This window comes from Globicephala melas, chromosome 15, assembly GCF_963455315.2.
Source record: "Globicephala melas chromosome 15, mGloMel1.2, whole genome shotgun sequence".
Classification (NCBI taxonomy): domain Eukaryota; kingdom Metazoa; phylum Chordata; class Mammalia; order Artiodactyla; family Delphinidae; genus Globicephala; species Globicephala melas.
In genome coordinates, this window is record NC_083328.1 from 74,964,554 (window position 1) to 74,982,528 (window position 17,975).

Consider the following 17,975-nt stretch of genomic DNA (forward strand, 5'->3'; position numbering starts at 1 on the left):
GCTTGCTTTCAGGGTGAGTCACAGTGACCTCACAGGAGTTTCCCCCAAAATGTCCCTACCCTGTGGAAGGGAAAAACTGGAATCTCCTAGGGCCGGAGGGTCAAAAGACTCAGGCCCGACAAACGCTCGGAACGTTCCCGGAAGACCTCCCACCCTCGGGCCATAGAGACGAAAGGACAGAAGTGCCGCCCTTGCGCAGCCGAGACCCCGCCCCCCGTTCCGCGCCTCCAGCGGAAGCCGGAAGCAAAAGCGGGCCCTGCTAGCCCCGCGGCTCGGTGGTCTCGGAGGCTCCGCAGGATTGGGGAGAAGATGGCGGAAGAGGAGTGAGTGGGTTTTTCCGGGGCGGCGGAGGCGGCAGGGCTGGGCCCCATCGGGTGACTGCGAGCACCTCAGGCCGCCCTCCGGCCCCATAAGGCGGAGCTCTTTGTGCTGGTTGGCCAGGACTGACCATGCCGGCGCCTGCGAGGAGGGCTGGAGGGACGGGCCTGGGCCGTGCAGCCTCCTAGAGGTTGGACCCTCTGGCTAGGGATCGGCTGCCCAGCATAGGTCTCGAAAGCCGTCTTGCGGAAACCGCAAGACAAATTTCACTTTCCTAGTTTTCGCATCCGCTGATTACGCAGCGCTTCGCTGCCTCCAGAAAGTCCCCCAGCTGCACCCCTTACGTAGCCAGTCACCTCCTCCATTGTAATGACTATTTTTCACATCTGTTTCCTTCAGTGAGTTTCATTTATTCGTTAACTGGTGGCCATCTACTCTATTTCAGGCCCTGGTCACATGGTAGTGAAGGAGGCCGACCAGGAGCCGCTCTCAGGGAGCTTCCATTCTAGTGGAAAAAGAAGACCATAAATAGACTAGATGATTTCAGTGCTCTGGAGGAAACGGAGTGGTGTTGGTGTGTGGGAGGCTTCTCGGGAAGAGGTGACGTGCCACATGAAACCTTAGTGACCAGAAGGAGGGATAGGAGAGGAAACAAAAGGTGCAAAAGGCCAGGAGCAAGAAAGAGCCTAGTGCCTTTTTGAGGGACAGAAAGAACGGCAGGATGGCTGGAGTGTGGAGAGCAAGGGAGCTAACTGTACAAGATGAGATAAAGGGGGGTGAAGGTGCCTCTGTCCTCCTGGTGCTGCTGGGGAAGGACCACTCTTAGTCCATCTACATACCTGCCAGGCACAGTCTGTTGCGTGTTATAGGTGCCCCATCTATATTTGTGGAATGAGTATGTGAAAATGAACAAGGAACCAACCCCATGGTTGAACTTTGACTTCCTCACCTGACAACTTTTCATGCATGTCTTTTGGCCTGGTGGTCATTTCATTTAGTCACATTACTTATTGAGCATCTTCTGTGTCCCAGACACTAAATTGGGCCTCAGCAGCACAAAGCAAAAGAGGTGGTATGACTCAGTGATTTCAAGTTTGGACTTAAAGCTTGATTCTGCCACTGACTGATACTCGCCAAGCTTTGCAACCTCTCTGAGCTTGTTATTCATGGGTAAAAAAGAGAAAGTAGTAGTGTCCACCTCAGGCTTATTATGCCCATTAAATGAGACTTGGTATGTTACCTGGTTCCTGGAATTAAGCGGTACTCAAAAAACATTAGCTGTTATAATCACAGTTATGGTGGTCATTATGTCAATATCGTGCTAGTTTACAATCCCAACACAGTGTGAGGAGATAGTGTGAGGAACACAGCAGTAGTATGGAGGAGGGGATTACAGAGGGGATTACATTTGGGCTTTTTGAACTCAGAGAAGGTTTTTGTAAAGTAGGGTAGAGCATTCTGACCAGATCAACAACTGGGCAAATTCAGTGGCTTCTTCAGCTTGCAGATACCATCTAAGGAAAAGAATGTAAACTGGAGAAATAAGGCACTTAGTAAATAATGTTGGACCTTGGAATATGATGAGACTCCAGTTTGCCTCCCTTTAAATCCCCCATTAAGTGCCAAAGAGCAGGCAGCCTTTGATTCTACACCGGTCCTGATTCCCCCTTGTCCCTGTCCTCTAAGTGTTTGCGTTCAGAGTACCTGAGGCCACTGGTGCCCTTGTGCTGCAGCAGGAGGGAATCTTCCTAATCAGTTTCTCTCCAAGGCCTGCCTCTTGGTTGCAAGGGTTGTGAATCCCATCAGGCTCCGTGCCGAAGTTCTCTGTCTGGTTTGTGTGTGTTGGTAATTCGGAGCCCTTTTTCCTTTGTCTAATTCCGCTGCTTTTTATGTTCTCCAACAGGTTCCCCAATACAACTCATGAAGGTTTCAATGTCACCCTTCACACCACCCTGGCGGTCACTACGAAACTGGTGCGCCCGAGCCCCGCCAAGCCCATCCTCCCGGTGCAGACGGGGCAGCAGGCTCAGCAGGAGGAGCAGTCGAGCGGCATGACCATTTTCTTCAGCCTCCTGGTGCTCGGTGAGTGCGGCCCTCGGTGAGTGCGGCCCTCGGTGAGTGCGGCCCGGGGTGGGTGCGGCCCGCGGTGGGTGCGGCCCGGGGTGAGTGCGGCCCTCGGTGAGTGCGGCCCGCGGTGAGTGCGGCCCTCGGTGAGTGCGTGCGGAGACACCATCATCTGGCATTGCGAGTGTCTGTGTGTGCTGTCTGTGTGGTCAACCCCGTGTCAACCACTGTTGACTTGGTCAAGTCTTCCTCCTGTTTGGTTTTCACTTCAAACGCTGAGGGTCAGTGATCAGTCTGTTCATAACATCATAACAGGGTACTCCTTTTTCTTTATAAAATCATTGAGCTGAGCAATTCTGAAGAGCCCTTTATATATCTTAGACATCCTTTGAAAGGAAGAATTAAAGAATTTTTGCTCTAGAGAGAACTTTGAACATCTAGTTGAGTGTATTTCAGACTCCGCTCCTGAGAGTCTCTGTGTGTTTCTGTGTAGGTGGCGGTGGGAGCAGGGGGTGGGGTGGGGCCTGAAATGGCAGAGCATCCAGCTTTCTGACCAGAGCAGCATTTTGTCCCTCGTACCCATTAGGCCTCCACGTAAAATTTTACTTAGTTAAGAGGTTTGCTGTGAGTAAAAGATCACACACTCTTGCCCTAGCACACTGTTTTCCTTAACTTCCGTCATTCCTATTAACCATGGTCATGACTTTTGCCATATCTGTGTACCACCTGTGCTGTTATTTACCTATATAATGTTTTTCTTTAAACAGATTCACTCTCTCAAACTGAAAATCTCATTTTATTCGACTTCCTCCTTTAACAGGTGAAGAAATTTAGGCCCAGAGAGGTTAAATTATTGACAGACCTGGTTTGGGGGAGACTAGAGGCTAATATCCAGGTTGCCAGACATTGGTCAAGAAGTTTAGATAAAAGGCAGTAACTTAGCTGCCTCCCAGAGACTATGGACAGTAGACACCTGTTTTAGACCAGAAGACCAGTTGAAACTGCACAACCACTTGGGATCAGCTAAAGAAGAAATAGCTTCAAATATGACCCTCCAAACTCTTGTTTGAAGAGTGAAGTTGGAACGTTTACATTTTCTGCTTCTCTTTAATGATACTGAGTCATATTTCTGATTAGATCTTTTCATAAGAAAGGAAGGTACAAAAAAATGGAAAAGTGCAGAGTATTTCCATAGCCATAATAGATGGCTATTAGGACTGCTTTTTTGAGGAAAAGTGTAACTTCTTTCACACTTCTAGTCAGACTCTGTTAATTAAATAATTTTAATAAGATACTAATTTTATTTAAAATCCCAGGACTCATCCTTGTCTTTCATAGTTTTTAAAAAACTTCTAAGTTGTACACTGAAAAAGTACACAAACCACAAGTGTACAATGTCCATTTAGATTTGATATGCCCAAATAATTTTTTACTCTTTCGGTGTAATTGAATTCTACTTCTAGGGGATTACTTTAACAATCAAGGAATCTTGTTTTGTTTTCTTTTTTTTTCCTTTTGTTACAGTAGTTGAATACAAAGAAGAAAAGCAGTTCTTCCCTTGATCAAGAAGTCTTTAGTACCTGAATCCTTAAACCTGAAAGAGTATTATTAGTCTATTTACATTGTTGTCAGCATGATATGTTAGGGAATATAAAAGGCAAGCCTTGGGGAAAAAAACTTCTGTTTTGTAATCACTTTTTTCACCGGAGGGTGAAAAAGATAAGGCTTTCAAAGTAACTTTCAGGGTGTGGAGCGTCTAGGATTAGCTTGTGCCCGAGATCACAAAACAGGTTTTTATGATGTGCTTTTTAATCCAGACAAAATCCTGCCCACTTTTGGCCTCTTTGAGGCCAAAAAGGGCTGAACTGTATTTAGTAGTGCTGAATATTTCTATTGGATTGTCTTCTCTTCAAACAGATCATCAAACCTATACTTTAGAGTCATACTGATGTCAGATGGTTTCAGTTTTCACCTAATCAGTTGAGTTGGTATCTCCACTTTTTATGTGTAGGTCAGCATACATTAGAAAAGTGGAATGCTTTCTAAGTAAATTTGAAGGCATTTTTTTCCCTCTGTTCTTGTATATCAACAAATTATTAAGTATCTTGTATATTTATTTGTGATTATGTGTCCAAACAGTGTAAATCTGATAAAGAAAAATAAAATGGCTGTTAATAAGTAACTTGCCAGCTCACTAAATATATAGACTAGTGAATTGCGGGAAATAGTCCATAGATTATTCTAGACTTCAGGAACTCATAACCTGGAACAGATTTACCACTTTTGTTTACTATTTTAGTCAGGTCAAATGAAATTGTAACTTTTGTATGGAAAGGATGCCAAAACTCTGGTTACTTTTGACTTTTAGAAGCTTGAAATCAGTTGACTTACACTTAACCCTTGCTGATCTTTGACTCCACAGAGACAATAGTGAGTCATTATTATTGACTTAGAGTTAACTATTAGCATCATTTGACACATTTTATGGGCCATTAAATTTAATGGAGTTGTTAAAATTGACATGCCTATGTTTCAATATATTTTCTGTAATTAAAACTTCAGGCATGAAAAATTGGAAACATTAATTTGTACTCATACCCTCCATATGGCACAGAAGTTTTTGTCCCTTCTTGCTCTGTTTTTTCCCAAGTGTACTTGAAAACATGCACTTGTATGTGTATATATACATGTGTACATTCGTAAGCACATACACACCAACAGGCACACATAGTTTGGAGTTTGTTTTAATATAAGTAGGTCCTATAACTTGCCTTTTCATCTTACAGAATGTCTTGGACATCTTTCCATGTTAGTCTTTTTGTATCTACCTCATTTTTTTTTTAAGAAAAAGGATGTGTATGTGGTAAAATAAACATAACATAAAATTTACCATTTCAAAGTGCACAATTTAGTGGCATTTAGTACATTCACAGTACTGGGCAACCATCACCATTATCTAGTTCTAGAACATTTTCATCACCCCAAAAGGAAACCCAGTTCCTATTAAAAGCAGTCCCTCCCCATTCCGTCCCCTCAGTCTCTGGTAGACACTGTTCTGCTGTCTCTAGGAATTTGCCTACTCAGAATATCTCATACAATTGGAACCATACAATATGTGACCTTTTATGTCTGGCTTCTTTCACTTGGCATATGTTTTCAAGCTTCATCCATGTTGTGGCATGTGTCAGAATTCCCTTCCTTTTTTATGGCTGAATAATATTCCACATTATGTTTATCCATTCATCACTTGATGGGCATTTGGGTTGTTTCCACCTTTTGGCTATTGTGAATAGTGCTGCTATGAACATTTTTGTACTTTTTTTTTTTTTTTCTTTTGTGGTATGCGGGCCTCTCACTGTTATGGCCTCTCCCATTGCGGAGCACAGGCTCCGGATGCGCAGGCCCAGCGGCCATGGCTTATGGGCCCAGCCGCTCCGCGGCATGTGGGATCTTCCCGGACCGGGGCACGAACCCGTGTCCCCTGCATCAGCAGGCGGACTCTCAACCACTGTGCCACCAGGGAAGCCCCTTTGTACGGGTTTTTATGTGGGCATATGTTTTTATTTCTCTTGGGTACATACTTAGAAGTGGAATTGCTGGGTTAAGTGGTTACTCTATGTGTAACTTTCTCAGGAACTGCCAAACTTTTCCACAGAGGCTGCACCATTTTACATTCCCACCAGCAATGCACAAGGGTTCCAGTTTCTCTCCATCCTTGTCAACACTTGTTATGTTAATTATAGCCTAGGGTGTGAAGTTTTATCTCATTGTGTTGTTTTTTTTTGTTTCTCATTGTGGTTTTTTGTTTTTTGGTTTTTGTTTTTTGTTTTTTTGCGGTAGCGGTCCTCTCACTACTGTGACCTCTCCCATTGCGGAGCACAGGCTCCGGACACGCAGGCTCAGCGGCCATGGCTCACAGGCCCAGCCGCTCCGCGGCGTGTGGGATCCTCCCGGACCCGGGCACGAAACCTCATCACCTGCATGGCAGGCGTACTCTCAACCACTGCGCCACCAGGGATGTCCTCATTGTGGTTTTGATTTGCATTTTTCTAATGATTAATGCTGATGAGCATCTTTTCATGTGTTTATTGGCCATTTGCATCTCTTTAGAGAAATGTCAGTTTCAGTCTTTTGCCCATTTTAAAATTGTGTTGTCTTTTTGTTGTTGAGTTGTCAGAGTTCTTTATATACTCTGGACACTAGACCTTTATCAGACATATGACTTAAAAATATTTTCTCCGATTCTATGGGTTGTCTTTGCAGATCTCCTTCTTTTTATAGCTGAAGACCATTCCCTGGCATTGATCATTCTTATATGTAGCTCTCTCCATTGATAGAGCTTTCTCTTTTACTCTTAAAGCTGCAAATAGTTGTGTGATTTATGAGAAGAAACTGTAAACTTTTTTCATCCAGCTTGGTGCAAAGAAAGAGCAGAAACTGATTCCACTCCTTAGATCAATTTTCTGTCTACTTATGTGCTTACCTGCCTGCCTTTTTAGGCAATAGGCGTTCTCATTGGTTACATGTACTAATGCATTGGAACTTTTTTCTTGCTGTTAGTACTTAATGTAGGATTTTTCTAACTAGGCTAAATATTTATAATAAAATAACATCACAGATTGATAGTTTAGAGCACAGAATAAAAGGAGGACAAAATTTCTGTATTTCCAGCTGTTTCCTTTCTCTGGCCACCTGGTGCTTCTTGGTGGGACTAAAGATAATCTAATTTGTCAGCGTGGGCTCTGAGGGTGGCCAGTTCACAGCCATGCAGATTGTTTAAACATTTCCTTTTACAAAAAAAAAAAAGGGCAACACATTTATTTTTAGTACTATCAAGGTAATACTTTGATGAGATGGCATACCACCTAGGTGCCTAGTAAGAGAAAAAGACATGCACACTAACATTTGGGTCTTGAAATTACATTTAGGAGTTATTTATGCAAAAGTGTGCTTTTTTTTGTTGTTGTTCAGAAATATGTATTCCTTTCAAATAGTTTTACATCTTTCTGTTTCTTTTCTTTCATGACAACACCCCTGTGAGGAAAGTCAGACATTATTCTTATTTTGCTGGTTGAGGAATGAAGGCCACAGGGAGGGAGGTGGTGGGTGCCCAGGATTAAGGGCACAGGGTTAGAATTAAGCTCAACCCTGTGGCGTCTACCAGCAGTGGGACCTCTCTAAGCCTCCGCTTTTATCTTGAATCAAAGGAGGTAGTGGTGATAACAGCTCATTCAGAGAGGGGTGTTGAGGGTCAAATGAGACAGCGTTTGGGAAGTGCTCGGTACAGTGCCTGGCTCATGGGAAGCCCTCAACCAGTGGGAGCCCCAGTACCCATCTGGGGAGCAAACACCCCATCTTCAGGTCTCTGATGCTCTTATCACCAAACTAATATTAACTTTGTTCTGTTTTTTAAAACACCCTTACTTCCTTCTGCGTTAAAAGAGAACAATCATGTGGTGGCAAGATACTTTGTGTCAACATATATTCTGTTGCAGCTCTAGTTGCATAAAAGTGATTGATTTCATTAACTTCCTCCTCACCATTGAGGATCATTTCTCAGAATCAGGGAAATTTGAATAATTTTAAGTGGTTGTATAAGGTTTACAGCTTAGAATAGCGGTAGATGTCTGTTGCTCTTTCAACAACTGGAAAACAAACTGGTTCAGGCATGTAAAGAAATACGGAGAAAATGTAGTGAACACCATGCAGCTACCTCCTGGTTAAGAAATAAGAAATTGAAAATACAGCTGAAGTTTACTGTGTCATTGTCAGTTGTCCATTTCCCTGGCGGCCTCCTAGAAATAACCCCTGCCTTGGACTTGGTGTTTATCATTCAAAGTTGGGCTGTTTTCTAGGGGCAGGACAGGAATAAAGACGAAGACGTAGAGAATGGACTTGAGGACGTGGGGAGGGGGAAGGGTAAGCTGGGGCAAAATGAGAGTGGCATGGACATATATACACTACCAAATGTAAAACAGCTAGTGGGAAGCAGCTGCATAGCATAGGGAGATCAGCTCAGTGCTTTGTGACCACCTAGAGGGGTGGGTTAGGGAGGGTGGGAGGGAGACGCAAGAGGGAGGAGATATGGGAATATATGTATACTATAGCTGATTCACTTTGTTATAAAGCAGAAACTAACACACCATTGTTAAGCAATTATACTCCAATAAAGATGTTAAAAAAATAATTTTAAAAAAAAGTCTTATTTTTTCCCACAGCTATCTGCATCATATTGGTGCATCTACTGATCCGATACAGATTACATTTCCTGCCAGAGAGCGTTGCTGTTGTCTCTTTAGGTAAGTGCTTATTGGTGATCTTATCATAAAAGCACTAACTATACCACTTTTTGAGTGCCTCCAAAGTGCTAGAAACCACAAGAGATGTGGTGTATACTGAGCTCATTTCATTGTCACTGCAAGCTGCCATGAGGGTGTTATGATCCCATTTTACAGATGAGGACACTGGGGGCTCAAGGGTGATGACCTCCTAAAGGTCACATAGAAGCCCCTCTGTCCAACTTGAGAGCCCTTTCTACTTCTAGAACCACCCTCAGGGCACATCTAAGGCTTTTATCCGCTTATTATATTGTAGTTACTTTATTTCTAGTTTCAAGTTGCCTACCAATGATATTTATTTTTTTCTTATCACCACTGCTTTTTAAGTTAATTTTATATATAAAATTATATATACTTTATAAGTTTTCTTTGCCTTGTAGATCTGGTTTAGTATATTTAGAAATTCTTTCCCAATATAGCGATGGTTTGGGTTAGCTTTGGAAATGAACATTCACACTGTTTATTCTAAGGTCTACTACTAGGCTGTGCTGTCACTCGACTAAGGCGAATAATTGATAGTTAATTCATAGAATCACTGAATTTTACAGCTGGAAGAGGCTCTCACTTTAAGGTTTAGGATGGAGGAATGGCTCACTTTAATGTCAGTCAGATCTAAGGTCTTCAGAGAGCATTCCATTCTACCTCACTTATATTTCCCTCTTTTGTTTCCTGTGGCAATTAACTGTTAAGATAATTAGCCTCTATTTAGAATGTATGAATCACTGTAATCACAGTTGACCTCACATGTAAGTCCATTGAAGTGGTTAATGAAGCAGGGACCTTACTTTTCAGTAAGTATTAAAATGAAGATGTGGGTGGGGAAGCTTAAAGGATAGTAAATAGGGTTTCACTAAGGCCAGCCAAGCTTTCATCAGCCTATTATATTGTAGTTACTTTTACTAGTTTCCACTTGCCTACTGATGATATTTAATTTTCCTTATCACCACTGGTGCTTTATAAGTTACTTTTCTTTGCCTTAGATCTGGTTTAGTATAGTATTTAGTATTTTTTGCAATATAGCAGCAGCTTAGGTTAGCTTTAGAAATGAATGATCAGACTCTGTTCATTCTCCTTCCCCTACCAGTACCAGCATTCCTACTACTCTGTTTCAGCCCCTCCTATATTTTCCCTGGACTTCACAGTACTACTAAGTGCCAGGTTCTGGCCTATGAGCTTTCACATTGCCATCTCATTTCAGTCCCGTAACCCCCAGGTGATGCCATATTTTAAGGAAGATGTACCACTGGATAATTTTGATCTTCAGTAAAGAGTTAGAAATCAGTTTTACTCAGAGTTCCTGCTCTCTATTGAGCAGTCTCTTCAGCTACACATCCTGGCAGATTCTAACAAACTTAGTTAACAAGAGGCTTAGAGCTCTAAGAAGAGGAGGATCATTTGTTAGCATTCTTTTCCTGATATTAGGCACCTCGAAAATAACCTATATAGCTAATACCTATTATTCTGGGGCATTCAGTAAAGACTTAAAAAGCCACTGCAAGGAAGTTACAGTTTTGTGGTCAGTTTACATAGTTTCTTAAGAATAAGACCTATAGTTGGTATGTATTTAGGTATTGTGCACATGGAAATTTAAGTGGTGGTTCTTGTAATTTGGTTTGGAATGTCAGGTTCTTCACCGTCTCTTGAATGTTTCAGTAACTGCGGGTCACTGAACACCAGTGCTTGTACAAGGACTACAGCGACATTGTTGTGTGCCTACCTAAGGACCACTCCCCCTCCATGAAAACAGAACCCTCGCTTTGACCCCGTGTCTTTCCACAGTGTGGTCAAGGAAGGTGGGCCCCTCCTCCAGGTCAAGATTGGTTTTCTCCATCGTGGTAATTGTTTCAAAGGGGTGGAGGCAGCAGGCAGTGTGAAACCCAGGTCTGGCCAGTGAGACCGAGGGGAAGTGTGCTGGGGTGATGAGTTTTGGAAACATTTTTCCTCTCTGATAAAAAGAGAAATTTCCCCTTCCTTTGATGCTGTTGTATGAGGATGTGATGCCAGGAGCACTGGTAGCCATCTTGCAATCACTGTGGCTCAAAGACGAAGCCGGAATGCTGAGGCTTGCCAAGGGGACAGATGGGAAGCCCAGATTCTTGACTGCACTGTTGTTTTGTAGAATTGATAGCCCCGAAACTACCTATCTCAGAGCTGCCTGTTACATGAGATAATAAACATCCATTGTTTAAGCCATTTTTAGTCAGGTGTTCTTTTACTTGCAGAGGAAAACATCTTAACTGATATAGGACTCTTTCCATTCAATGGACAAAATCAATTCAAAATGATTCAAAGAAAACAGATATTGGTGTGGGTGGAGTTGCACACCCATTGGCTCATGGCACCAAAAAACCTACAGGCAGTGCCAGCTTCAGACTTCGCTGGATCAAGTCTCCCGGGCTCCGTTTTTCTCCATTCTCAACAGTGCTTCCCTTTGTTTTGGCTTCACTCTCAGGCGGGCTCTCTCCACATGGTAAGACTTGACAGCTTCAGGCTTACTGTCCTTACAGTAGCAGTCACGCTGGGAAAGGTGGCCTCCTCTTCCCCCTGCTTCCACCAGAAGTTGTAGGATGAAGTCTGACCAAATGGCCACCCCAGAACTGGACATGTAGTGGAGCAGTGCTGGGGGTCAGCAAAGGCTGTCCGTCCACAAGGTTTCTTTCTTTGCTGATGTTGCGCAAATAACTGTAGCCTATACAGCTAGGGCTTGGGAGTGGGTGATGGAAAGTCAGTCTTGCTTTCAGTACTTATTTGCTAACTCAGGTGATTGGAATACTAAGAGCACTTCTAGGGAGAGTACTGGGGTCCAGAAAGGACTTTTTGTTATATTAGAGGACATTTGGTTAAAATTTAGAAATGCTGACAAAGCTGTCAAAGTAGTTCTGTATTTCATAAAGCTATGTAAATGGAAGGAAAACTTTTTTCTCCTACTGGAGCAAAGTGTAACAAAATATTGAGATATCCACCATTTCAAGAATTTCCAACTTTTGTGCCAAAAAGAATCTAGATGAAGCTGCCAGAGAAAATGGAGTTTTCATTCTTTCAAGGGTAAGTTTTCCTAGCCTACTTTTTCTAACCAGAAGTTACTTTTTAGTCCACAGTCATTTAGAGATACTGTTGGCCTTTTGTGTTAAGCATTCAGAGTTCCTAAGAAATCGTAGATATAGAAGAGGACTATCTGTACTCAAAAAGCACATTTCCGCTCTTCTATTTTATTGTATTTTCAAATGAATTGAGACTTTTTTCATTCTTTATAAAAGCATAGTATCAACATGAAGTTCTAAAGCTATTTCCTTGGCCCTTGTTCAAAGCTTTCAGATACTTTCTATACTTAGGGAATTCTGTGGTTCGGGCCTTTTAAAAATGTATATATATATTTTTTCACACTTAGCTATAAAGAAGAAAAGTCCTTTTCATTGACAACCAGCTCTTTTTATCATGCTTCCTTCTCTTCCAAACCATGTGTAGACGCACACATGCCCATCAGATGACTTGACTTGGTTTGAGCTTCAATCATTTTTTGTGTTCTTCACTTTTTACTGTTCTTTCCATGTATTAGTAAAGTTCACATATTTATTTTTATTGGCCATATAGTGCTGATTCACTGTTCATATATTTTGGGCTGAAATTGGTAAGGAGTGAAAATGAAATAGTTGTACTGCCTACTGTCCTCTGTTGTATATAGCAAAAATAGTAATAAATTTTTTTTTCATAGTCATACTTTATCGTAGAGTGAGGAAAGGCCTGCATGGGGTTAAGAATGGAATTTGACTACAAAATGCTAGGGTTTAGCCTGAATACTGCTGATAGTTAGAAAAACCGTATTTTAACTTATAACTGGATTTGATTGAATCATTGAATAAATAGGAATACACAAATGTGCTTCCTGTCATAACCTGCTTAACTATGTTTGTGCTTTTGGTTATATTAACTCCTTGTTTTGACTAAAGGATTGAAATTTTTTTTTTTTTTTAAGAGTAGGGCTCTTTTTGTCAATGGGGGTTTTGAGTGGAAGACGAAAAAAAAATCACTCAGTTCCTGAGTTGTTGACTGAAGGTAATTCTGGGAAAAAGTATATATATAGTGATTATATTCTAATTGTACTTAAGTTCTAAAAACGGTTTTTTTAGAGAAAACTTAAAGCAAGAATCCTGACTATAACTCTAACAGCTTTCCTGACTTTTTAGACTGTGAGAGTCCAGTTGTGATGCAGCTTGAGCTGTCCCATGGGGAACTCTCCCTGAGTCTCAGGTACTTTGATTTTTGTTAGAGAAGAAACGGGCATTCATTTGTTGGCATTAGAGTAGCTGTCTCAGAGGTAGAGGCCAAAATTGGTTGTCACATTGACAAAATGATCACATTAGACTCTAAGGATTTTCTGGGCTGTCGCATTCCAAGGAAGAGTGCTACCGCAGACTTTTAGCCTCTGTGTTCCTGGAAACATGGCTGAGAGGTGACAATTTATTCTTGGAACATCTTGTTGCTCGTTAGCTGCCGTTAGCTAAACGTGTGCTCTGTAATAGTGCATATGCTTTTGCCTGGAGTCTTGCTCTGATTCTCCTTAGTTTTATGGTCATCCGCTCTTGGCTCAGCATTTTTTCATCTTAAAGTTGTATTTTATACTTAAATCTTTTAGATATGTCAGAATAGTGAGGTAGTCTGAACTTTAAAGGAAGAAAGGTTGTTAAAGGATTACATTTGGAAACTTGCTACATCTGGGCTGATTTCTATAAATTTCCTCTTTCGCCACATAAATGTTCTCAACAGAACAGAAAGGAACAACATTCCACTGAAAAAGTAAGCTACCTTAAAAACAAAATATATAAACAGCATTTCCCCAGAAAGCAGAGAGACAGCTCTGGGGTCCTGATTCTCATCTTCCTGGCAGGTCTTCTGTCTTTCAGAATACTATCTTTGGAGTATCTATTTTAGTATAGGTAGCAGCATCAAGGACTGGAATTTCAAAATCACCTTATTATAGCGTAAGTGATTCTATGATTATAGCTAACAAAATGTGCTAACAATATTTTAAAGTATTTTCAAAAAATCATTTGTGGTTAAAAACATATTACATAAGTAATTATATTCCTTTCTGCCCTATCCTGTAGTAGCAGGGCTGTCTCCTCATGGTAATCAGGGTTAGTCACCCCTGCCAACGTGGTAGCCTTGGTAGCCTGTTTCTAGGCCTGCTGGTCTGTTGGCACAAAAAGCCCAAAGTGACCAGGCAGCAGCCATTGTAACTCTTACTATGTGAACTCTGGTGGAAATGTCCCCTTCTGGGAGCCAGGTTCTTTCAACCCACCGAGCCTAAAGTTTCAGGCTAAGGAAGCAGAAATCCTCCAAGCAGGAATCCCCACTCTTAAGTGAGTCGCTGAGAGTGGTGGTGAGTGGTGTACCCATTGTGTGCTGTACCCATGCTTGCCTGTTGGGGATGTACCACCCTATAATGGCCACTGGTTTCAGGAGTATACCGCACCCTGGAGGAGTATGCCATTCCTTACAATATGTCACCTCCAAGCTGGTGCCTCGGCTCCATTTTTTAAAAATTTTTATTATTTATTTATTTTTGGCTGCGTTGGGTCTTCGTTGCCGCGCGCGGGCTTTCTTTAGTTGTGGCGAGCGGGGGCTGCTCTTCGTTGCGGTGCGCAGGCTTCTCATTGCGGTGGCTTCTCTTATTGCAGAGCACGGTCTCTAGGGTGCGCAGGCTCAGTTGCTCTGCGGCATGTGGGATCTTCCCGGACCAGGGCTCAAACCTGTGTCCCCTGAATTGGCAGGCGGATTCTTAACCACTGCGCCACCGGGGAAGCCCCTCAGCTCTTTTTTAAGAGGCCATTTACCACTCTGGCTGGCTGGCAGTTTCTGGATAGGACCGTGTGGTGTCCATGTCTCATGCCCACTTCTGCACCTCCTTTGCCAAAAAGTGAGTCTCTTGGTTTGACATGTTGTTGACATATTGTTATGCAGTATCCCACTTTGGTGGCTCAGACACTTATGGACCCTGGGACGGTGGTGCTAGCATATGTGTCAGCCTCAGTCAGAATGAGTTGCTGCCCTTTCCAGGATGGAAGGGGTCTGATGTAATCGAGGTGCTATCATGCAGTTGGCTGGTCTTCTCAAGGGATGGTACCACACCAGGTGATGCGTGTTGATCTCTGTGGCTCTCCAGTCATACATTCAGCAGTGGCAATGGCTACAGAGCAGCCTTGGTGAGAGGGAGTTCATGCCGTAGGGGCCCTGCACAGCTTCCACGTCTGCCATCATGGCTACTGTGCTCATGAGCCCATTGCACAGACGCTGAAGTGGCCAACATCGGAGGCTGGCCGAGTGTTTCATGAACCACGCGTGGGTTTTTTTTTTCTCCTCTGTCAGCTGGTCTTAAAGAGCTCCCCATGAGGCCGTATGTAGGAGCTGAGCTGAGAGAGATGTTGCTGTAACAGCTAAAGATGACATAGAGGTCTGGGCCACAAGTAAAGCATACTTGTGCCTTTTAGATCGGCACAAGTCTGATCGCTAATGTAACACTTCCATCTGAAAATGGATTGCTCCTGGGCCCACCTAGCCTGACAGCAGGTATGGCAACCCAACTTATGAAAGATGATTCTGGCCACCTGGGCACTTGACGTCCCATGCTCAGATGCTCTGTCTCTACCACGGTGCAACAGCATGCCAGGAGCTTTATCGTGTTTTTCCCTTGGGAGTTTTTTGAGTGGTATATGTGTCTCTTCTGCAAATGGCATGACCTTGCTCCAGAGTCCTAGGGATCTATGCTGAGCGACCCTCCTATTGGGGCTTGCCGGCCTCCCTTCCTACCAGATACTTCCAGTTCCATGGGGTCCGCCAGATCGTATGGCGAAAGCAGCAGAGCTGCTTGAACTGCAGCTAACTGTTTTGGGCCTCACTCAAAACCGTCAGTCTCTCAAAATCCAATAAATGGGTTGAAGTGTTGAATAGTTTTCTCAAGTGTGGAATATATTGCCTCCAAAACCTGGAGAAGGCCTACCAAGCATTGTGCTTCCTTTTTTTTTTTTTTTTTTTTTGTGGTATGCGGGCCTCTCAATGTTGTGGCCTCTCCCGTTGCGGAGCACAGGCTCCGGACGCACAGGCTCAGCGGCCATGGCTCACAGGCCTACCCACTCCGCGGCATGTGGGATCTTCCCGGACCGGGGCACGAACCCGTGTCCCCTGCATCGGCAGGCGGACTCTCAACCACTGCGCCACCAGGGAAGCCCTGTGCTTCTTTATTACAGTAGAAGGGGCAGACCTTTTCCTTTACTTGGAGGCAATGTCTTGGTGTGCTTCAGACCACTTGACCTCTGAATTCTTCCCAGATGGGCAGGCCCCTGAAACTCTATCCTCTGAAGCATACGTGTCTTACCAAGACATCTCCTCGCCACTTCATGCTTGTCGCAGTACATTAGCATGATGTCAGTAGTGGACCAGTGTATTGTCCTGTGGAACGTCCATATGGTCTGTGTCCTTGGGGACTATATTATGCAGGAAGCAGTAGTTAACCTAAGGCACTTGCCTCATTTGGGGCATCTGTGTAATCTTGAAATAACCTGGGAGCTCTGTATTCCAATGGTGTGGTAGGGGCCACTTCTGCAGGCCTGGAAGGTCCACGGGAACCTGAGGGTTAAAGGTGCTCATGTGCATCTCGCTAGGCACCCCTATCCCATGTCTGAGCCCCACTTCTTCCTTATCAGGGACCTGCTAGGAGAAGGCATAGGAGATTTATCATCTTGAGTTCAGCCTTCTCTGAAGATCTGCCACTCTTGCGGTAAAGACCTGTGCCCAGTCTTCAGCTCTAGAGGCACTCCAGCTGCAGGAGATGAGGGTCTGTTTCAATGCTGCCAAGGAGGCCCTCTGACTCTCACCGTTTGCTTAAAGTTGGTGATTGTTCGGGCCTTTTGTTTTCTTTTTTTCAGAGCATCGGTGGCACTCAGCAACAACCACAATTCCACTTTTCTTACAGTTATTATTTCCGTCATAACCTCTTTAACACCAGAGATACTGCATGAGCCCTTGCCTCCTCCACCAGTGTCCCGATCCAGTCTGCCACAAGTGAAGGTCTTAGCAATGGCACTGCTACCCCCGGTGAGGGACTAGTAGTATTTTACCTGCAGTGTTGGGATCCTCTTTGCCCGGAAGCTGCTGAGTGGTCCAACTCCAGAACCCCATCCTCGAGTTTGCTTCCTTTGACCGCTCCACTCCTGGAACCAGTGGTCTTAGGTTGGCTCCCTAAAAGCAGAATCTGAGACAGGGGTTTGGGGATAGGTAATGTATTGAGGGGTGCTCTTCAAGAGCAAATCTGTAAGGGAGGGAGTCAACAAGACCAGGGAAGGAGAAAGCCAAACGGTGGGTATGATCTCAAGGTAGGCCTGGCCTAGCCTCAGCAGGAGGGCTCTGGGGCAAGAACGCCCAGCAGAGTCTGTCTCTCCTTAAACCAAGGGGGTGGGACTTGTGGACCCCCATCAGTTAGTCATTGACTATGAGCTGGTGTGGGGCGGGCACAGCTTCCATGATGAGGTGCCTCTCGGCGGCTAAGGGCAGTTTTCTGGAGAAGGGGACAGCCGTGAGCACTTAGCAGCCAACACGCACAGCAGCTCCCACAGATGGGCCCAGTGAAGGGGAGTGGGCGAGCCTCACAGCATCTACCACAGAAGGCAGCTGATGAGCTCTTTACAAAATTAAAAATGCCTGTACCCTTGACCCAGCAGCCCCTCTTTCAGGAGTTTTGTCTGTGGATACGCTCACACATGTGGAATGATGTTTTTACTCAGATGGCAATGGCAGTGATAGCAGAAGCCTGGAGAACACCTGAGCGCTCATTACAAGGGGACATGTTAGATGGCACAGTGGAATACACTGCAGCCACTAACAAAACAAAAAGTGTGAGGAAGCTCTTTATGTGTTGATATGGAATAGTTTCTAAGAGGTAGTGGTGAGTTAAAAAAAATTCAGAATAGTGTAAATACTGTATTACCATTTGTTTTAAAATTTATTTTATATGTACATGCATATGCATGTATATAATTTTAAACGTACAGACACTCTCAGCAGAAATGTACAGTATAACCAAGAAACTGGTAACGTTTGTGGTCTACAGGAAGGAGAAAAAAACAAGAATGGAACAGAGACTTAAGTTTTCACTGCATACTCTCTTATACCTTTCACATTTTGTACCATAGGCATCTGTTACATAATCAAGTAAAAAATAAAGTAATTCATTTTTAAAACAATTCTGGATCTGCTATTTAC

The 17,975-nt window shown here is 43.6% G+C and overlaps 1 protein-coding gene across 4 annotated transcripts in view; it reads left to right on the plus strand.

The window, feature by feature from the left end:
* The first annotated feature begins 239 nt into the window (after positions 1-239).
* Positions 240-17,975, plus strand: part of SLC9A8 (solute carrier family 9 member A8) — a 68,365-nt gene continuing 50,629 nt past the window's right edge. For 3 of the 4 annotated variants that reach the window (XM_060284945.1, XM_060284947.1, XM_030839047.2), the window contains exons 1-3: positions 240-323; positions 2,222-2,400; positions 8,601-8,681. In XM_060284945.1, coding sequence (XP_060140928.1) covers positions 310-323; positions 2,222-2,400; positions 8,601-8,681 — 274 coding nt within the window. In that variant the 5' untranslated portion in view covers positions 240-309. Of the gene's footprint in view, positions 324-2,221; positions 2,417-8,600; positions 8,682-17,975 lie in introns of those variants that run through there. The other variant, XM_060284948.2, reaches the window with a different exon arrangement.